Source organism: Chrysoperla carnea, chromosome 2 (genome assembly GCF_905475395.1).
Source record: "Chrysoperla carnea chromosome 2, inChrCarn1.1, whole genome shotgun sequence".
In the NCBI taxonomy this organism is placed as follows: domain Eukaryota; kingdom Metazoa; phylum Arthropoda; class Insecta; order Neuroptera; family Chrysopidae; genus Chrysoperla; species Chrysoperla carnea.
The window spans coordinates 15,738,217-15,762,464 of record NC_058338.1 but is presented as its reverse complement, the minus strand read 5'-3'; the positions used below and the strand labels follow the sequence as shown (position 1 = coordinate 15,762,464).

Below are 24,248 nucleotides of genomic sequence, written 5' to 3'. Positions count from 1 at the left end.
ATTTGTTCACAAACCAATACTGAAATCGGGATAAAATCGGCTTATATAGAAACACGAAGACAAAACTAAAATATGCTTTACTTTATGTTGCTTATCGATTTTACAGATGATACAAGGCTACCCATACCTTTTTTTTTGCATAAATGATTGACAGCTACATAAATTATTTCTACAATTGTTCGTTTGTTCCGTATAAGCATGCTTTATATTTTGCATTCAAATCATCTGCCTACTGTGCATCATATCTTCAGGATTCCGTAACAAGTACATATAGTGTACACATTAAAGTGCTTATTGAAGTTGTACAACTATAATTTAGAAACCAAGTTGAACTGTTTATACGCAACGAACACATTTGACGGACTCAGCAAAAAGAATTAACGCTAAAATGTTAAGTAGCTTTAAAATTCGATTCATAATATCGTTTTTTTCGAAAAATTTTTATAAATCTGACAAAGTGTGTACAAATTGTTTATTTTTAATAACTTATATTTTCGATTTGTAAGACTTCATTACAAAAAAATCTAATTATACAAAGTTATTGTTTTACTTACTAAAATTTTTTCAAAATCGTAAATTATCTCGGAATAATATTTTAATGTTTAATATACAGTTTTATTAGTTTAATGATTGAATTTTCTGAGTGGATTCTCGGTAAAAAAAAACTATTCTAAAGAAAAGTCATAACTATTTTTTGACTTTCTTTAAAAAAAGATAAAACACCAAACAATTTTCCCAAGCTAGTTGAGAAAATTCTAAATACTTACCTCAACAATTGGACGATATTAATTATTACTGATTTATTAAATGAATTTTACAAAATACGTGTCCTTGATTAGAGCCACATTAATTGGATCACATTAAATATAAAAGTTTCAAATTTATCAAAGAAATAAAATAAAACTGATTTCGCAAAGTATTGATTGCAGTCCCACCTAAATAGTTTCAATTATTATTTAAAAAAAAAAAACATTCTAAGAATTATGATTTATTATTTTTCTTACCATATAAATAACAAAAACAAAATAAATAATGATTTTATTTCAAAGTGGAAAAAAAAAATTTTACATAAATAGTTATGTCATGTCTGTGTAAACAAAGTAATGGTTTCATTGGTTTAATTTTATCCAATTACCAATAATCACAAGTTTATGAATACCTAATACATATATTTACAAATTGAATGTACTTAGTCACTATTGAAATATATATAAAATAAGAAATCAGTGGAGATCCGCAAGTGGGACTAAAACAACATTGCTATAGTCCCACAAACATATGTGTATTTTCACATGTATAAAGATATTTAAAAAGACTCCAAATAAATTGAAATAATTGGAGTAATACCATATTAAGGAAGGAATTATTTCTTCGTAGTAAAATTTCGGAGAAAGCGTCGTGAAAAATATGTGAAAGCCTTAGAAAATTAAATTAATTGTAATTAAAAAACTGGACTTAAAAAGACATTTTAACTTGAAATAGAATTTAAAATTTGGTAGAAAAACAATTCAGTTTTATGATTCAAGTCAATAGCTGGACATTTCATAATAATCGCTTTACCAACGGACATATCTAGAACTTAAATACAGCTTGAAAAGGAGACTATTAACACAATTATTAAACGCATTCTATAAAATGTGATAAAGAAGAAAGCATGCTTTTCGCGCAAAAAGAACTTTAAATTAAATAGTGGTTAATCTTCCTTCGTTAAATATCCAATAAAATGGGAAAAAGTACCCCCTATTCCAAAGCCTACATTTTTTATCAGGTAGGTTACAGCGTAATTGTTTCTTCTGCAATAAAATCTAAGAGTCCTTGCTGTTAGTGGCAATATCTTAAAGCATTAACATAAAGTAAAGAAATACCATGTTCTTTAATAGTCTTAGATCACAATATGTTTGAAAAATAGTTTTTATGCAATATTTTTACAATAGTCTTCCCATACGTTGGACTCCGTTTCAATAATAGAAAATAAAATAGGCACCTACTTGTAAAGAACAAAGCCTAGCCTTATTATAGCTTAGCCTACTTAAAAACGGACGTTTTGATAACATATGTAATTTATTATTATAAATATTTTTAACATAGTAATTATCAAGGCTTTAATGATTTTATCATAGGCGTGTTATAACATTCCAAATATGTATTAAAAGTAATTTAATTATTATCCACAATAAATTCCACGGATACGGAATTTTCACTTAGAAAATAATCTAATTAACTTTAATTTTTTTTAATTGTTACAGGTACATTAAGGCCGCCTGGTTTAATTGGTGGAAGTAAACCAAAGGTTGCAACACCCGCTGTTGTCTCAAAAATTGAACAGTACAAACGTGAAAATCCAACAATATTTGCATGGGAAATTCGTGAAAGACTTATTTCAGAAGGTAAATTACAAAAAAAAATTTTTACAAATTAAATGAATAAAAATATGTTTGGAATAACAAAAGAAGATGGCGTACCATCTGGCATGCTTTTAAAATTAAAAGTGGTTTCAATTTATATATATTTATTATTAAATGACAGTCATTAGTGGTTTTGTTTCACAAATTACCCAATAATTTGTATTAAAAGTATTTTAACAAAAACCTATGGTTATTTTAACAGTTTTTAAAGGGAATATTAATTAGAATTGCCTACAAATTATTATTATATTTGTCCAATTTATATAATTTGGGTTTATAATATTTCATTCCGTTATTTCATATTTTTTTATTTCCGCCTTATAAGCGTCCTTTTTGTAGACGATATGACGAAGCATTCTCTTAAAATAAAACATAATTGTAAATATACCTACTCTCAATCAAGAGCATATTAATAAACCAAGGAAATCATCAACATGAATGACATAGATAAAAGCAAACTTTTTTTGTGTTAATGAAATACTACCCAAAATTAGTAGACTTCAATAAAAATTCCAATAAAATCGGATCAAATTTGGCTGTGTTCTCAAAAAATCGAATTTTTTAACTTTATGACGTCATTAGAATTAAAAAAATTTTATTTCGCTCTATCACATCCAAATTTTATCTAATTTTGATAAACAAAATATGCAATTCTACTAAATTTGGGTCATACTTTTCAAATTTGTGATCAAAATTAACCTAGCTCTAATAGGTTTCAAGAATTTAGAGTCCTGGTACCGAAATTAAGCACATAAGTGATAGCAAGCGAAAAACTCACATCACAGTTGATAAGAATGATCCAAAATTAGTGGGTTTCAAAAAAAATTCCAGTAAGATCGGATCAAATTTGCCTGTGTTATAAACAAATATAATTTTTCAACTTAATGACGTCATCAGAGTCCAAAAAATTTAATTTTACTCTACCATATCAAAATTTTATCCAATTTTGATAAACCAAGAATGTAATCCTACTAAATTTGGATCATAAATTTCAAATTTGTGATCAAAATTAACCTAGCTCTAATAGGTTTGCAGAATGTGGAATCCTGAATGGATCAAATTTGCCTGTGTTATCAAAAAAATCGAATTTCTTAACTTTATGACATATTCAGATTTCAAAAAGTTTAATTTTGCTCAATCACCAAATTGTGATATTTATAATATTGTTATATTAATTAATGAGCGCCTTTTACATGATTATTTACTAATCTTATGTTTTACGTATAAAACATCCTTTTTGTTTTGCGCCTCTATTTCTGTTACGCCGGTGGAGATAGCCGTCATAGCCGGCTGTCACCTCAAAATAATTACAGATTCGCTATACAAAATCGACTTCTCTTACATTCTGTACAAAACAATAATATTAAAAAAAACAAACATTTTTAAACAATTTGTGAGGAATCATTTCATTTCATTCAATTTTTTTTTATTTCATATAGTTTTGTTTAATTAAACAGAGCGTTAAAATTTCTGTTTATTAAACGGAAACTCATAAATAAAGCTTGCGTTTCAAATTTTAATATTAACGAAATAAAATATAGTGAACAATTGATATCAATTTTTGTGTTTAAATGAGTTTAATTATTTATTTATTTGTAATGTCTGTCTGACGGTTACAATATTTTTTATTCTATAGTTCAGTTCGAGTTCAATTCAATTTAAACAATTTCCGGATATTACTAAGTAAAAAAAAAAAAAATAAATACTTATTATTACAAATGTTTATCATAACAGCTAGGCCAAGCCAATTATCGGTTCAATCGATTTGGAATTTATAAGGTGTACTCTTTTTGAAATGGTTCATTGATTTTATAGTAACAGTTCTATAATTAATTTGTTAATTTTTAATTTACCAGAAAATTAAGTTTTACATATAGAACGTAATTTTACAATTGAAAATGGTTTTTTTAAACTATGTATCCAAATGGCAGTGACGTCGACATACCGGTTTATCAACGCCACCGCTCGGAGCTATGATAAAATAACATACAGAATGATGAATGGTTTGTCTAATTTAACTTAATTTTCCATAGAAACAAACTGAAAAATGTAAATTCAGCGTGATTTTGATCACAGCCTCCACGGATGTAAATACATCACTACCGTTTTTACTATTCAAAAATATCTCTTTTTTATTAATAGTAATTAAGTATTAACAAAATGGAATTATTAATTTAAAAAAAAAATTACTTAAATATATTTTCGATGAATTATTCGTTCATTTATATATATGAATATATGTGGTTAAAAAAATCAATGCAAGTTCTCTGTTGAAAAAGCAACTTCGGAAATTCAGGCCCGAAAATTTTTTGCTTACATTTTTACTCTCGTGATGAGAGAAATTCACACAATTTCTAAGTACCTACTTAAAAATATATTTTTTAAAGCTATTGAAAGGTTGAAAAATCTGAAAAATTCATAATTAGAAAATGAAGATAGAGAAACTTTCCATCGTATACTGAAAAATTATTTATTTTTTAAATCGAGCTTGAGCAAATGCATGTGTGCGGTTGGTTATTAAAAGATTTTACTTATTCCGATATTATTCCAAGGCCATTGAAAAACTTATAGATTTCAATTCGCATTTTTTTGTATACATAAAATATAAATCGTTATCATTTCGCCTTTCAACTGAAATGGATCCAAAAACCATATATCATTTATTAAAGTGGATTTTAAAAACCCAAAACAATTTTTTATTAAATAAAAAACAAAGTAGTTACTTTTAAGTAAGTAAAAATATAAAGCCTTGAAGCCATGATCCAAGAAGCACTTTAAATACAATATAAATAATAAAACATTGTATTCATCTGATGTACAACGAACAATTTGTGCGCTTGTTGAATGGGCGTTATATAAAATAATAAGTACAAGATTGAAGTAACAGATTGATCTCAATTGAATATAAAATATATACATTTTGATTTATTAATCATATTTATTGATATTAAAAAAAAATGTATTGGCCGTCACACGACCTCCGTATACAAACTAGGATATGTAAACGTAAAGGCATTTACAAACAAACGTACGTTTAAAAAAAAAAATAGAAGAATTATTATAAAATATTATTTTAATTGTCTTTTTAGGATTCAGAAATTCTACCAATCATTAGATGATCTGTATACCTTGACACTACTATTTAAAAAATCATGTCTTCAAAGTTAAAAATTCTGACTTCCTAGTGTAGAGAATCGTCACTTGGTCTTTACCACACTTTTTGAAGCAGTAATTCTTTTATTTTCCTATTCATTGAAGTTGATCCGGACACCACAATATGTTCCGAAATTACTTTCGCGGTTAATGTTGAATTGCAACTTGACTATCAATTAACTCTTATTCTTTAATCTTAAACCATTCTTAATCTTCAAACATAGCCCTTACATTTCACAGTTCTATTACAATAATAGGCAATAATATGCAAAAAATTGCTATCATTAGTGATATCTGCAAAGATTATGAATTTTAAAAACTATTTGCCACAATCTGAGAAAAACATAGTAGATTATTTATCCGAAACCGAAAAAATTATTATTTTTAAGTAAGACATATTAAAATGAGAGTTAAACCAATATAATTGAATTTTTGGTTATGCCATATTTAGCCTGATTGTAAGTCGATTGATATTAGCCTTACCAAACTTTTTCAACAATTCTTATATGTAGTCTATAAATACTTAAACTATATAAATACTAATCTAATAATCTAATATGGTTTTCAAACTTCAGTCAAATATTCTATTTACAACATTAGCTATCAGATAACTACTTATAGGCCGAAAATATAAAATAAATTTGATTAGAAGTAATAGCTATAATATAAATAGTTATAACCGTTGATTATAGGGGAAAAGAGATGTATTCTTTTCGAGATTGATTTTAAAAGGTCACTAGGAAAATTTTAATTCGAACTTCATTATGGAGCGTATAATAAATTTTAATCAATGCATAGAGGTAGAAACGTGTATGTATACTTCAGTACACGTTTAATTCAATAATTCAGTTCAGTTCAAGTCTACAATTCAGTTAGTTAAGTAACATAAGATAATGTAATATATACTTACTTATACTATATAGTATAGGTATAAGACTTCTTTAAGTCTCTATGTGTTTATATACCTCTAGTAGAAAGCATCTTGATTATACGGTAGGTGTAATATATCGTTTGTGTAAAGATTTACAACTGTGGCTATTGGCCAGTAAAAAAAAATCTATATATGTTTTACACTGAATTATTTTTAAGTTTGTTCAGTTTGAGTGTAAAACGATAACAAGGTAATGTCTATGAAAATAGTAATCAAATACTATATTAACGACAGGGGAAACAGGGTAAAGAATCGATAATATCATCTGTATTTTCATCGCGAAAACAAACAGAGAAATGGACTGGAAACCTGATCTGGTTCATTTATGCAGATATCACTGATTCTTATCGTCAATAATGCTTAAATATTGACTCATCAGCACTCGTTTTATGACCATTTCGCTCATGCTCGACTTAGAACATAGTAAACTTTTATTTTTCAAACGGTATAAGTGATCAACCGATTTACATCTTTGTAAAAAAATTTTTTCAAGTCCTTTAGAAACTGCGTGAAGTTTTGTCATCACGAGAGTAAAGGTGTAAGCAAAAAAATATTAACTTCGGATATTTTCGTACCTGTTCGTGTAATTTCGTTAGCTTAATATAAGTCGCACTCAGTAAATTGAAAAACCTTGTTATAAAATTATGGTGAAATTAGTTATAATGAATTTAATTATTTCAATTATTTTTATGCTCTAATATTTCCACTCTCAAAAATCATTCAATAATCAAACTATTTTTTATTAGTTCGTGGATTAAAAAATAAATGTATATAAAATTATGTAGAGGTTATGATTTACAAATACAGGACGTTACATATGCAGGACGTGTGAGCAGATCTCTCATCACGCGACTGTTTATATATTTGCTACTTGCTTTGTCGGTTGCATACCTTTGTATTTAAGAACTGTATGTGTCTGAACCAGAAAGGAGAAAAAAGTTCTTAACGCTCGAACTCTTAATTATCTATTTTGAAATTTTTTTACAAAGCTAAATATCATTAAAATTACTTAAATTTCATGCCACAGACCATCTACCAACTAATAATGAATGATTGGCTCCATTATGACTGAAAAGAACAAACTTAAATAAATTACTTCTTTATAGTCTAAGGTGTTATGGTCAGTTAGTTTCTCGTATTCGTAAAGTTGACTAACTTTTTGTTGCTTTGTCTGTATGTATATATAATACGTTGTTTCTCTTATCTTTCCTTTGTCTTATGTCTTGTATTTTTTTTATATATTATATTTTGGACTTGTTAAAAAAAAAATGTACAATTTGGTGAATCGTACAATGTTGTGTATTAGATTGCAGCACGCATAACACACAACACATACCAAGCAGGTCCTTATGGCATTTTAACCGCCTACATGTCACCTTCATAAAACACTAATTTACACTTATTATTTTTTACATTATGTAGTTTTATATTAAGATCAGTAATTTTTAAGTTTCATAGCTATCATCTGCTTAAATAAATTTATAATTTATCGGCAAAATATTGTAATTAATAATATTCTATGTTCAGTTACAACCCACATTTCTATAGGAATTACCAATAAATTTCTGGACGTATTACATTTGCTTTTCGTGGCCATTGAATTGGGTGTGGATATCCAAATTCTTGGGAGAAAAAAGTTATTTCAAGCAAAAAAAAAGTGAAAATGTTAATCAATTAGAAAAAAATATAAAGAGAATTTATAAAGATTTGAAAATTAGGATACGAATTCTTTACATACTTCTTCTTCTATTTCTAACTCCTTCTTCTTTAAGAATCTTCTTTTAAGGTCTTTTACGTTGTCTACTTGAAAGTAAAGTATTTATTCACTTATTCCACTTGGTAAGTATAGATAACTTGAACATAATTGCTAAATTACATTATGATTATAGCTTTTTAATAAAAATACATAGCAAACCCTATAATTTTTCAATAAACCTAAGCGATTAATTGAAGGATTAAACGACCGACAAGGTAACTATAACAAAAAAAAAACTGATTATTCAATCGATAAAAACATTTAAGCAATGCGGTATCCTTAAGACTGATAGAATGATGATTTTTTTCTTTGAATTAATATATTTTTAATACCTATACTTAAAAATTCATAAACTTACTAAACTTTAAGCTGATCTTACAATATTATCGAATTTTAAAACGTCACCATCTTTGATATTCTCTAAATCGATTGTAATGATTTATGTTAATAAAATTACTTTTAAAATTGATCTAAATTATAGCTACTTACAAACTATTTAATACCCATAAAATAAAAGAGAATGCTTTAGGTTACATAAACAGCAAATCAATGTAAGTATACATACACAGAAGAAAATAATCAATTGATTTGATCTGATCCATCTGATCGATCCGATCCGATCGATTGATTGCTAGTTGCTTTGATCGATACATCAAAATATTATACCACCTATGAATATTGATTTTTTTTTTAATATCTCATTTTTAAATAGTGTTTGTGTTTGATACGCAATACCCGTTGAATAGTCGATTTACTTCTAAATACCAGTCTTTTTTGATTTAAAATTTTTCCAGCTTTTTCTCTAATTAAATAATAATAATTTTATCTTTAAGTATTTCCCGTACTTCTAATCTTAATACATCGTACGATTTGTGTTTTTTTCAAAAAAGTATTCTCTTGTTTCTCCAAAAATTATCATTTTTCATGAGTTTCTGGCAATTTCTACTATGGAAATTATACGTCTCAATGACCACTGAAGCCCTAAACTTGTGTTTACTAGTTAAACATTGTCCGAATTAAAAAATAGGCGATACTAAACGTCTTCGGGAATTTATACCTTTACGGAAATATTCTTAATGGAGAAATACCACTATTAAAAAAACAACTGTGCCCTTGTATTTGTGAAAATCAATTTTATCTATTATTTGTATCCTCTTGATGATCATATCTGAATCCTGAATGAAAAACTGAGAGCAAAGTTATAAAAAGGCGTTATTTATTTTATTGTCCATTCTTAACTTTGACCTCTATATCCGGTGTAAACACTAGTGGCGCTTCGGTGGTTATCGGGTAATTTTCCTAATAATTTGGAGTACCTGTACGCTTTACATTTACGAACATCGGATTTTCAAGATACATAAAATATATGGACGTTCAGTTTATAAATTGTTATTTAGCTACTTAACAAAATATTTAAACCTACTTAATAAGAGAAACAATATTTGTAACAATAGGAAATCTAATTACTTATTAATAAAACACATATGAACAATTGTTTTGTATTCTTCTTAAACAAGCGAGAAATTGATCTAAATTTGAATTTTTTTAATTAAAATTGTTTATTGTTTAAACAAAAAAATTCTTATACATACATTATTAATAAAGGACAATCGAAATTTGAATGTAAATCCACAAAACAGCATTAACGTTTACCGACCAAAGAGTATTTTTAAATATACAGAAAAAATTACACTAAATAATAGCTCCTTCTGGTCACATATATATTTTAAATTTGTGATGTAGAATTTGCTTGGACAATTTTATTAAAAAATTTGATATCCCCCAAAAAAATGAGTTGGCTTTTCTATTTTTTTGAGATTTTAAACTTTTTTATACTTTTTGAGTTGTAATTATATTCGCTCATTGAGTATTTTGGGTTTGTATCGTATCCATGTATTGTAGTCTCTTCTTTTTGATGCATCCATTCATAAAGTCTTAAGTTTATGGGGTATAAGACATACGCCTCTTCACTTGAAGTGTATTTTTTCGTTTTTGTATTCTGCAGCCAAATATTGAATTATTGAAGTCCTAGAAGAACCACTTACTTTGTAAAATAAAATTGTGTATAATTCGAGGGTGTATCCAGCAGACACAGTAATGCAATTTTGCCCAAATAGATTGCTCATGGTCGAATTCTTCTGTAATTAACGATAAGTAGTAGGTCAACGCTAGTAGCCCAATTGGTTAAGGCGTAACCAATTCCGTTCGGGGTATGCCTAGGGTATCGGGCTCGATTCCCGCCGTAACAACAATAAAATTAATTTATTGTTGTTACGGCGTAATAGATGTGATGGGCTGGTGTAGTTCATGATATATGCATGAAAGAGATGCGCTCAAACTCAATTGAAAATAATTGAGGAGCTGATAAATGAAATTATCAGCGGAAAAGGTGGGAAAACACATTTATGGTACCACAATAGGCTCTATAGCCTAATTGTGTCCTTTGCGGACAGCCAATCTAACCTCACCTAGCCTAACGATCGGTAAAAATTTTTATTTTTAGACATTTGAAATTTAGTTTAGAAGCTTAGAATTATATAAATTTGAAAAACACATTTATGGACTTCCAATAATTCTGCAACATTTTTTGTGATAAAACTAGTTTAACATGATGAGTTGTCATTGAAAGTATTTTATCGCATATTTCACAATCTGAATCAGATCCGTTGGCTTTTAAAAAATCACAAATAAAACTTTAGAATAAGTCAGTTCACCAATAGACCTTAACAACAGAACATCAAAAAAATTGAAACTAGTAAAACATGTTTCTCAAAATTTCCCACGTTCCAATATGAACAATAAAAAAAACTAATATTTCTACACATAAAAAAAAAGATAATAAAATTATGAATTTTTAATAAATTCAAATAAAAGAAAGTGATCTCAAAGTTGTTAACTAGGTAGTCAATCAAATCATATTACTAAAATTATAGGACAACCATGAAAAATGGAAATAAAAAAAATAATGAATCTCTGTTTATATTCTTTGAATCAAAATATATAATAAAATAATTTTGAAAAAATAAAAAATAATTCATAGACATTCCATGAAATTAAAACAGTAGGGAATGAATCAAATAAAGCATTAAACTTTAATTAAGTTATCTAATTTTGTATCTTCTCATATGTACACACAACATATGTAGAAGATAAAGATAAACTTTAAACGGTAAAACCAAGAATGAAGAAATTTCCATTATTATACCATGTATATGAAATATACCAAGGTATACGGAGTCTAGTCCCAAGTTTGTAACGCTTAAAAATATTGATGCCATGAACAAAATTTTGGTATAGGTGTTCATAAAATCACCTAATTAGTCCATTTCAGGTTGTCTGTCTGTCTGTCGTCTGTCGTCTGTCGTTTGCCCGTCTGTCATTACGATTACTCAAAAACGAAAAGAGATATTAAGTGGTAAATTTTTATAGTGTGCTGAGAACGTAAAAATCGAGTTCGTAAATGAGCATATAGGTCAATTGGGTCTTGGGTCCGTACAACCCATCTTCTAAACCGTTAGAGATAGAACAAAAGTTTATATGTACAAAATGTTCTTTATAAAATAAACCACTTTTGTTTGAAACATTTTTTCGTAAACATCACTGTTTATCCGTGAGAGCGCAAATTGAATAGTATCTATTATATGGGTATACCAGTTATATGTGTGTGACATATATGTATGTATGTGAAATGAGACAGAGTAAGCAACACTGTCTGTACATGATATTTCAACAATTAACTCATGGCAATTGTTTGTTTTCATTTGTTTAACTTTAACTCATGAACAGACAAGGGGAAAGTTGTTCATCAATTAATGTACCATCGCTTAGACCCACCTATGCTAGTTTTAAGTTATTTTACCGTAAACATTTTTACGGCACCATTCTGAAACTATTTGGCTTCAAATAACATTTTATCAAATCAATAACATGATTTTCTTTATTTCTAGGTGTTTGCACAAATGCTACAGCTCCGTCAGTCAGTAGTATTAATCGAATTTTAAGAAATCGAGCAGCAGAACGTGCAGCAGCTGAATTTGCACGAGCTGCTGGTTACGGTTTATATCATCCACATCCGTATGCTGCTGCGGCAGCAGCATTTCCATGGCATTCACATTTATGGCCGGGAGCAGCTGTAGGAATGCCACCTACTAATTCTTCAGCCCAAGGAGCTTCAGTATTAGGCTCACCTGGATCGTCAGCTTCATCTGGTTCGATAATTCATCATCCTGATATGTCTGGATCTGGATTATTAACAAGCCAAGATCTAGGTGGAATGCCAAGACTAATTGGTATGTAAAAAAAATGCATTGCATATCTTTTCTTTCTTTAATAATCGAAGTAAGAATGTTCTAAAAATTGGTTTTGATTTATAGATGTTGACGGTAAAGATGATTCAGGAAGCTTGGATGGATCGGAACAACCTAAATTTCGACGAAATCGAACAACGTTTAGCCCAGATCAGCTAGAAGAATTGGAAAAAGAGTTCGAAAAAAGCCATTATCCTTGTGTTTCAACCCGAGAAAGACTTGCCTCAAAAACATCCTTGTCTGAAGCCAGAGTACAGGTAATATTTCATTTTAAAGTTAAATTTTAGCTGGCTTTAAATATTCAAAAATGATTAAAATTATATTTTTGGCTTGACTAATAACAAAATCCGCACGCTTTCTTTCAATCAACTAATACCGACCAAAATCATTGTGTGTTAACCACAGGTTTGGTTTTCTAACAGACGTGCAAAATGGCGTCGACACCAACGAATGAACTTACTGAAACGTTCATCGCCACAAATGGGAAGTACACGTCACCATCGACAATCATCACCAACGGGGGGCAACGGAGGCACAGCATCGAGTGGCCAAGCATCTTCAATACATTATGGGAGCGGTCACCATCCGCTAGGAACTCCATCACCACCGAATTCGGTTACAACCCCCACCGGTTTACGATACCCACAGCTTACTTCACAGCAAGGTACCACCCGTGGCTCAACACATCACAATATCCCACGTATACCCACAACCACTTCAATGCTACTGCAAATGGGTGGAGAAAATAGTGCATTTAAAGCGTTAGTACCTAATCATTTTTCAGTGGCTATGTTAGCGAAAGGACAGAATCAACGATCATATGAATCTGATGAAGATTTAGATCAAGATTCAGACGAAGAAATTATTGTGAATGATGAAAGTGATGATGAAGAAGCACACAATCAGCTGCGACGCGCAGTTATGGAAATGAATAATCGTATGTTACAGCAACAAGCAGCTGCGGCTAAAGAGAATTCGGGTAGTACAAAAGAACGTTCAAAATCACCTTCTCCAAATGAAGATAGTAATAATCGACAAAGTTCGGGAAACAGTAATTCATGTCAACCGTTACAATTAACAAAACATGATCGTTAAGGCTACCAAAAATTTCATCAGCATCAGCGTACTAATTTGGCTCTCTAGCACAAATGCTATAATTTATCGACTGCCTTAAAGGACAGTGCTTGTGTATAATAAATTCCTTGTGCACAGTTTAATTTTTAAACCAAAGTGTTTATTTAAAAAAAGGACTGCAAATTAAAATAAATAAAAACTAATTAAATAAACTTTGTAAATATTAAATTAATTTCCGAAATAAGAATAAAAAATTAAATTAACAACTGTTGTTTTTATTAATTTAAGTAAAAAATATCACGAAATATTTTAAGTTATTAAATCGAATTAACTGTTTTTGAAGCAAATTCATTAGGAATTTGCTGTTGTTAAATATTTTTAACCTGTAAAAAATACACGATAAAGTTTGGCACCAAAATATTTTAAATAAATAAATTAGACTGAGCAAAATTTCATTCGTTTTGAAGTCGTAGTCGTAATAAATTGGTAAATTTTGAATTATAAGAAAATTATTTCAAAATTGTATTTAAAACTATTGTAATTAAAAATCGTACAAAATAAAATTGTAATAAAATTCTCGTTCAAGAAAATTGTATTTAATTTTTATTTATTTATTTAGGTAATATAAGTTCTCTATTGAAATATTACGAAAGCAGCTTCTCCAAAACCAGCCCAATAAGGAACCAATTGCTCACAAAAGGAAAAGTATTCAATAATTAACCCGGTCCCCATATGCGGTCAAATAGTTTTTATTAGCCATTAACGTGTTTGCGACAACAACTTGATCGTTTGGGCGACTGTTAGCGCAAGCTTTATTTCTAACCACCGGACATGTTTTCACAAACTGTTTTGAAACAATTAAATCAATAAAACATATAGTTTACCGAAATTAATGTGTAAAAATTTCATCGATTCCGAGCAGAAGAGAGGGTAAGGAGGCGTAAGAAGAGGGGTGGCATCATCAACTTATTAAGAAGGCAAATTATTATTATTAAAAGGATTAAAAGGAAGATATTTCAGCGAAAAAGTAATGATTTCTAATTAAAGCTTCAAATATTCATAAACAAGTTCAAAAAACTTTTGGGAGGGAATCATGAGAATATTAGTTGGTATTTATCGAAAAGTACAAAGGTCGCTAATACTTTTTCCTAACGAATGACTTCGCTGAATGATCCGATTCCGATATTTCAGCCAACAATGCTCGACTACGACATACCGTATCTACGGTTCGTTGATATCGCGGCTAAAATCGAAGTGGCAGCAGGATAGGAGTTTTATTTTAAATTAATGTATCACTTTTCCTGATCATTATGGTTTGCGGAAATTACATGCCCCTGAAAGTAAATTTACTGAATAACAGAAATTGATCCATATATTATGCACAATCATTGAGAGTCGTGGTTAGGTCTTCTCAAACTGATTTCCAATGATTCAGCCAGAATCCTATATTTTTAAAGGTAAGTAAACACTTTTGTAGTCAGCATTTTTTTTAAATTTTAATCTTGAAAGGTAAATTTTTTTCAAAGTTTATCGATTTTTGACATCGTTGTGTTCATTGCTCACAGAGGTCAAAAACTCGGATTATTCATTAGGCCAACATAATTGGTCAGTCTGCTAAAAAGCAGAACTACCAGTTTTGGCACAAACTACCCCGTACTTTCAGACAACAAGGATACTGGATTATACATAAGAATCTATGTAATTGATATAATGAGTAAGGTCAGGAACAAAACCCTAATCCAATCATTATTCGGACTGAGTATGTGTCTATAACTATAATTTTAAACGCAGAAAAGGAAATACATTTTTAAAGTCATATTTTTATCGATCCAAGAAAATGATAAGACAATATACAAATATTTAATAACAGATATTTTAAGGGAGGAAATGAACAATGATTCGGTTCGTTTCAAGAAACAGCTTTAAATATATATAAAACAATTGTTTATATTATTTATTATAAATGAAAACAAGAAGATAAGACTTTTAAAAAATCATTATGTCAAAAATAAATTTAAAAATGATTATATATTCAAACATATTATTTATGTATGCAAATTTTTTTTTATAAATATATTATAAAATTCTTAAACATCTGGAGAATCACTAGGTTAAATTGGAGTATAGGTACGGTCTTTTTTTTATTTTAATTTCATGTATTTTAATTTACATTTTAATCGTGTTCAATTAATTTGTACAGGATATGTTAAATAGTTTTGTTTTTAAATGATAAAACAAAACAGAGGGTTTAAAATACAAATATTATCCTAAATTATTTACATTATTTATATTTTTATATCAATTTTATTGACGTTTTCAATCAACAAAATTATTTTTACAATGATTAATTAATTAATTTTACATCTGTAGATGGATCATTTTTTTAAAAATATACACTGTTTATTTCAAAATTTTTGTGGTGTAAAAAGCATTAAAATTTTGATCCCAAAAACACCAAAATTGTTTAACGATTAGGCTAGTAGTTTTCGTCCTATCTTGTACGCAGTGCTTCTATTTAGCGGCAATTCTTTATACATCTCAAAAAACACTCAATTACTTGTCCTGTGACTTTCTTATCTAGTGACGGATTTAACATAAAAGGTCCAGGGGATAAAATCTATAATTGGGGCCTTTTCTTCGTCTTTGTTTATGCAATTGGGGACAATTTATGGTGCCCTTACATAAACATTTGTCTTTTTCCACCTTTTTGAGTCTTTGTTAATGCACTGGGTATGCATCTTGTGGTATAATTACATAAAAATATGCCTCTTCCCTACTTTTTATTTTTTTTAATCATCGTTCATGAACTTTGTGGCCCCTTGTCGTGTCCTTTTACACCAATTCGTTTTTATTTAGTCTTCGTAAATGCACTTCGGGTGCCCTTGTTTTGAGACCCAGTGGGCACACCTTAATGCCGCCACTGTTTTAATCCTAATCATATTTAATAATCCAAAGGCAACCTAGTTTATCTTGCAATTTATTACTTTCTGGGTTGTTTTTTTTTAATCCGATTTTTGCTATTTTCTTAGGGATTTTCTTCAAAAATGTCGCACAATTCTTCTTCATATTCAGATAATTCATTTTTGCAGAGGTAAATTTTGGCAATTCCCGTCTCAGGACCACTTTTCATTAAAAAGATGTAGTGTGTTTTATAGATAATATTATTTTAATCGTATTTATATTTTTGATAAAATTCCGAATCAATATAAAATCTATGATTTGAATAAAAAAATGATATTGGTTATCGTATAAAAAAAATATTATTATTATTTTTTAATATAAGAGAAACAGTTATCATAAATTTGATTATAATTTATTTATAAAAATATATTATAAATTATAAGCCAATAATAAAGAAATTTTAAAATTTTTAATCGTCGTCTTTTTTTTCAAAGTCATAAATTAATTTAGGAAGGAATCAGTTGGTATTCCAAAGTCATAAAATGTATTTTATTGAACGAATCGTTTATGTCTTTTTAATCAGTATGATGGTTTTATTCGACATTTTAAAAAGCTTATAATATTTGGATAATATTTTAGTAATTTCCATATTGATTATTTTATTAATTTAAAAATTTAATTGAGATCTCTATTTGGGTCCGCTTTGAAAAACGTCAGACATTTTTCAACTAATAATTTTAATAAATATTAATGTTAAAAGTGGTCATAGTGCCCGACAAATTTACCTCCTGCGTTATTTCAGATCGATAGCTTAAATATGACGATATCATGTTCATAAGAAAACGTAGCGCTATCGAAAAAAGTCGTTGAGAGAAGTTTGGTAAACTCGCCAAAAAGACACCAATCACAAAGTTTCAAGTATGTGTTAACCATTTAACAAAGCACCCTTTCTGTACCACGGTGTAGAAAATTAACTTACAGGTATAACACGTGCTCCATAGTTCCACATAGTTCCACATAGTTACCGTAGTTCAGCATAGTTACCGTGAATTCAATTTTCATATTTCATTAATGACTTTCTGCAGATATTTTTGCAGAATTCGACTACTATCACATCATATTTTACCATTATAATGCAATCTCTAAAAGATGGTTTCAAAATTATTCACAGGAAATATAATATTTAAACATAAATAAGTAATTATTAATCAATAAATTAAATTGTTGTAAATTTTTATTACATTTCGACTGAAAAAATTAATTTTTGTTTTTGTTTTTTTTTTCTTATTTTTAATTTTTAAATGTAATTTTTACGACTTTTAATGGAATTAAGGAAGCAATTTTTTATTTATTTATATCGTTATAAAATTTAATTTGTAATTTATATGAATAAAATATTATTTATAAGTTAAGTAGATACAGCATACTGAGTTACTTAATTAAATCTTACTTAAATCATAAACTTTAAACATTTTTTTTATATTCTGAATTTGTATTTAGGTAAACTTTATTGTAAGATATTATTATTTTAGATCTTTTTCTTGCTACTCCAATTCAAATGCTAAATAAAGTAATAATTAGGTTGAGTTAAAACTAATTTAATTAGCAATTTTTTTTTCTTACTTTTCATTAAAACACCGAAGATGTTTTCACAAAAATCGTTTTAATAATCTCAATTTATTAATTCAATAGTCAACAAATAAGTTTATTTGTCTTATGGTATGGTTTATTTATTGTACGATCTTATACAATATATATTGTATGATAGAAAAGCAATACAAATTAGAAAGTTGATCCTCATAAAAAAACTAATATTTTTAGTATACAACATTTTTCGCAAATAGTTAAGCTTTCGGAAAAATATGTCATTATTGCATTTAATCGAGAGAAAACACACTAGCTAGAGAAAAGTCAATTATCCATAAAATGGTTCACCCATTACACTATGCTCATCCTAATATACTAATTAGAAAGAGTAGAATGAATTTTTCGAAATTCATCCCCTAAATGATTGAAATAGGGAAAGGAAATTTGTATGAAAAGTCGTTATTTTTGAGTCCACTACTTAATCAACTTTAAAAAATATTTCACCTTTAGCATGCTAAATTATCACCAAGTAACATGCACTGTAATCATAGCATGCATATATGTAATATGCAAGGTATACTAAGTTTGTAACGCTTAGAAATATTGATGCTACGCACAAAATTTTGTATAGGTTTGGTATCTGTCCATCTGTCCGTCTGCCTTTCTGTCTGTCAACACGATAACTCAAAAACGAAAAGAGATACCGAGATGAAATTTTTAAAGCGTACTCAGGACGTAAAAAGTGAGGTCGAGTTCGTAAATGAGCAATATAGTTCATTTGGGTCTTGATTCTTTAGGACCCATCTTGTAAACCGTTAGAGATAGAACAAAAGTTTAAACGTAAAAAAATATTTCTTATAAAAAAATAGCCGACTTTAGTTTGAAACTTTTTTTCGTAAACATGACTGTTTACCCGTAAAATGCAAAAAAATGTTTGCAATAATTTTAATAAAATAAAAAAATTATTGATTGTGACAGATATTTACCATGCTTATAAATTTCATTGAATTTGAACATCGATGTAAGGTTTTGAATCAAAGTAAGATGATTAGCTGTATAGACGGGCTATGGACGGTGTAAGACGTAATGTCTGATGTTTTTATGTTTGAATTTGAATATTTTATGATCATGATACCAATAAAATAATTTATTTATAAATGTTGTAATAATTAACTATACATTTCGAGTTTTGTTTTGATCAAATTTTTCATGTAATTCGAACATTCGATACTAATCGCAATCGCACTCATAGTGAGTAAACGCAACAGACTCTCAGTGATAAAAAAAACACTACACTTTTATTAAAAATGCACAATGTTTGCAGACATGCAAGTTTATTATCCTTTATCCTTTTTGAGTCTATCAGGGATTATTTTACAGGTTAATAAATAAAGTTCAAGGTTTATCCTGAAGCAAGGCAGCTATCAAGCTTGAATAGCCATATTTAGTTAAATCATGTATACAAAACTCTTTCAATCAAAAATATATACAACTTACTCGATTACTACCAAAAATACGACGCATTATGTACGGATGAGTTTTCGAAGGAACTGTGAATATATTTACTTGTAGTTTTTTTCCGAATAAAATATGATAAAAATAAATGAAAATTATCGGAGTAGGCTAAAAATGTTTTTTGAAGATATTCTAAAGATTAATGCGAATGGCGTCCAGATCAACATCTCTTCTCATTTTTCAGACTATATATATGTCTTTTATTAAAAGTTCAATTCATATGAAATTCACCATACATGAAAAACAAATAAAAATAATTTTTTAAGGTGTTTTGATTATTGTTTAGTAAAAAAAATAGATAACTAAAACGAATTTAAAATAAAATTTAAAATAAAAAAGGAAAAAACTTGAAAAGAATTAATCAGTATATGGTTTGTATATATATTTATAAAAAAAACGACTAGAATTGATAAGAAATTGTATATATTTTAATGATACCTATATGTATGAGTATAATAGGTATCTTATAGAGGTGTAATATTCCTTGTGTAAGTTTTAACACTACTGTATACATATAATAAGATATCACCTTCGAAAAATAATATTGTATAAAACGGTCTAAGTTCTCGTTTATCAAATCCTCACAAGTTTTCAACACTATTATAATATTTAAAGTATTTTAAACAATTATTGTTTTTTCCATAGAAGTTGTAATTTTAAAGATCTCAATAACTAAATAAATTTCTTCTCATTAAGTTTCAACACGGTTTCAAAAATTTTCTTCGTTTGTACCATGAGTCTATAGTTTCTATCTATAACTTGCTTTGAGTAATGACTAGGTGGTTGCGAGTTCAAATTTAGGCAGCAGCAGTATAAACAAAAATGTTAATGGGGCGGTAAATTGATCCCACTGTCGTCGCTTTGATAAGAACGAAGTAATCGATTCCACCCACACAAAGAAAGATTAAAAATAATGATGTGGGTGGCGAGACATGGACTGAGAAACGGAGGTTTAACCCCATTATTATTATTACTCTAATACAATTTACAATCCTGTATAATACTGACTCCTTGAATAATCTAAAAGAGTTCTAACACACTTCTAGATATGAAGGAAAGAGGGATTTTTGACATTCGAAACTTCTACTTTTTTATTGCATCCTTCACGAAAATCGTTAAGTCAATCGATAATGTTTATCGTTCCTATATACATGCTATATATTCCTATACAAGATTGAATTTTTTCCATTGGATTCGAAATAAAAATTTAGTAAATACTGGGAATTTTTCCATTACAACCTCTCCGTGATTGCGAAAACCCTTCAAATTCCCTCTTTTCTAAAAAAATATAATGAATTCGTTGATGCACCCACTATAAATTTCGAAAAAAATGTCGGTTTTACAGAAATCGGACTTTTGTAAAGCAAATTCACCGCTATATGCTTTCAATTATTGACTTTCCCCAATTACTGACTTTTCCAAATTTTCCCAATTCAAGTTTCACTGTCTTTATCAACCATATATAAAAATCACTTGTTATTAACTTTTCTTAAATACAAATAGTCTAAAGCATTACTTTAGAGTATAAATCTAAACTGCTAAACTCTTTTTTATGGTCTTCCGATAAACGTCTCCTGAACTTGAACTATCGCACTCCCCATTATACTGATACTCAATTTAATGCTCTTTTAACCAGTCCACACCAAAAATGTCTTTTCTAACAAATACCATAATAATATAAACTAGTTAGTTGTTAGTAGTTAAGTTAGACTGTATGTATATGTGTATAAGAATTTTATATTTATTTAATTGATTTCAGTAAATTATTATAATGGCTTTATAAAATCGTTTTTGAAACACTATTTACGTGCCTACTTCATCTGATTAATAACATCATCATAATTAGATTTCATTCTATATTCTTACACTTCTTCCAGTTTTCAGTTTACACCAACAACATCAAGAAGTTGTTTTTTATTTTTATTTATTTTTTATGTAATAAAATTGAATGGTTTTATCATAAAAATTTTACATGATTTTTAAAAATCAAGTTTGGTTTTTTGTTTTTTTATTTTTATATTTTAATTTGATTGCACCAAAAACAATTGTTTTTACAAGATCAATAAATATGACTTTCTGTCATTGCAATTCACAAAGGTTATATGTCAAAACAAGTTCACTTTTAATTGATTCAATCTACTTATGCCATTTTAGCTTATAGTTGATTTTTTAACTTACGACATTTTGAAATTACTTTAAATGGAACTCACCACAAGAAACGTTGAAATATGGCGAATGAGAAAGATGAATGAAAGGAAATTAGGAAGAGAACAACGTGGATAACATATCAAACTGAACTAAATGAATTCTATGTTAAAACTACCGGAAACTTCGAAATTTACCCTCATTATAACCAATACTGATTGAGTTTAACCCCCTCTGAGGAAGATGTGAATAAATCAAGAGCTTTAGCCCTCTTAGATACTTCCTGTCTATTATGGCTTTTTATAATTTATTGATGATTGAAGAGAGATATCTATATTATCAAATTTATAAGCAGCACTTGCACACAATATATTATACATTTTTGTAGTTGCGTGGTATTGTAAAGCTAAAAATAACACATCATATGACTACAAAGCACGTATTTGGTTTATATGTGTGTACCATGTTATAAATCAAAACTCTTTTAAAATACTATAGGGAAACAAGCACCTTAAGCTTATAAAACTTACGTTTTTTTGAAGAACCAATCACCAATAATTTGATTTTAAGACATAGAAGGTAAGGTTAGAATTACACCAATAATTGTATGACAGAATATTATATAGTCATTACGGAATACCCTATACAAATCCAACACTTAAAGTAAGCAATTTCCAAATAATATCATTAAATCCGCTGATATACTTCTCTATATACCTTTATAAAATCCCATCAATTTAATTGATATTTCTTGTAGATAAAGCCGTTTAATTAAATTAAAAACAATATTTTCTTAATGAAATTATATAATTATTGTTTAACTTTGTGACAGTGTTTATTAATTTGACATGTCATGTCGACTAGTCAACGAACCAAACATAAAGACAAAGACGACCTGAGCCCAACCAATGTAGTAGGGTTTGCCAACAAACAACGTAACATATCAACAACTTAATTTAGTTTAATTTAGTTTTTAGCATTTTTTCCCCGAAAACAAACACTTATGCACTGTATGGAAGATCAACGTGGAAGTGTAGAAGTCATTTCAGAAATATGAAGGCGTTTACCGGTTGAAAAACTATACATTCCCGCCAAATTAAGTTGGCACTTTACAGCCCCCCATCTTTAATATTGTTTTTCCACAACATCGTAGCTCGTGCGAATTGATCGACAGCGTTAAAAATTTATCTATGTGACTTATGTTGATGCCAAGGAAGTATCTATCAGGGTTTTTAAGCATCTATACCCTCTTTTTTATTTCGGAATATCAATAATATAATTTTTTCACTCTGGCCTGCGCTATTTAATTGATAAAAAGGTTGAAAATTTGTCTGAGAATTGAGTGTATGTTTGGTAACTGTCGTTTGAGGGGGAAATATAATATTAGTGATACATGTCTGCTGCTCACGATTTTGTTTTTATTTATAATTGAAAACAAAAACAGAAAAGGTAAATTATAAGATAATTCTTGTTTTTGTTCTTTTTTTTTTAAGTCATAGATTTACTCGACATTGTAGATTATTTTTTATGATAAAATAAAAAAATTGGTTTTATATTCCTTTCACGCATCAAAAATGTTTCAAATTATTCTAGATTGCCAACATATTTTGCTACCACCAAAATGTAAGCATGTATTTTTAGCCAGTAACAAATTTGCCCCTAGTCGGATAACTTTGACCTTTGATAACTTTGATGATTAGTTTCTGAGATACTAGATACTAGAATCGTATACGAATGGTGAAATCTCGGAATAATTTTTTCAATTCGTATCTGAGAAACTTGTTATTCAAATGCAAAAGCAACCAGTTTTTCGTATCCTTGGATAATTTAGGGTTAAATCCAAAAATCCTGCTCATTTGATTGTAAAGATATTTCTAGAATATTTCCGAAATAGGCTTGCGAACATAATTTTAGGAACACCTCCAAAATTCTATTTCTATATCTTATTGATCAAAATTAACATGGACTTAAAATCAATCTCCTTGGACTCTTTGATTTAATGCAAAAAAGCGGGAAATTTTTGTTCAATCCGAGTTGGATTAATATCATTTAGGGATTTCTCCAAAATTACTTTTCGTATCAGATTTTAGACGATATCACTAAATACAACAGATGATTAAGAAAAGTGTCTTGTATCCGATTTCGATAAAAATCATTTTCTTAAATAAGTTTGACCCAAAAAAATCTGAGATGTCTGAGATGTCGATATAAAACGCATACGAGGGTTACCCCGAAGTTAAAATCTATATCATAGTTAAAAACGTAGAACAAGGCGTACTTAAACTTTTTTGTTTTCATTATTTGTTTTCCCTGGGTGTCTTTAAAAGAAATATCTTGAGTATAGAGTAATGAGCAAAAGTGGCAATTTTTATGCACAAAATGTCTACACACAAAAAGTGGTCTAGGTCTAGAAAATCATAACGAATATTTAGCTACATTCTAAGACAAAAGAAGCATCTTGGAATTGAAATGTT

General features: G+C 28.4%; 1 protein-coding gene across 1 annotated transcript in view; it reads left to right on the top strand.

Moving 5' to 3' along the window:
- The window catches only part of LOC123292159 (paired box protein Pax-6-like), a 50,856-nt gene extending 37,119 nt beyond the window's left edge, over positions 1 to 13,737 (top strand). The window contains exons 3-6 of the mRNA XM_044872718.1: positions 2,247 to 2,387; positions 12,193 to 12,534; positions 12,619 to 12,809; positions 12,958 to 13,737. Coding sequence (XP_044728653.1) covers positions 2,247 to 2,387; positions 12,193 to 12,534; positions 12,619 to 12,809; positions 12,958 to 13,647 — 1,364 coding nt within the window. The 3' untranslated portion in view covers positions 13,648 to 13,737. The remainder of the gene's footprint in view (positions 1 to 2,246; positions 2,388 to 12,192; positions 12,535 to 12,618; positions 12,810 to 12,957) is intronic.
- The last annotated feature ends 10,511 nt before the right edge of the window (positions 13,738 to 24,248 follow it).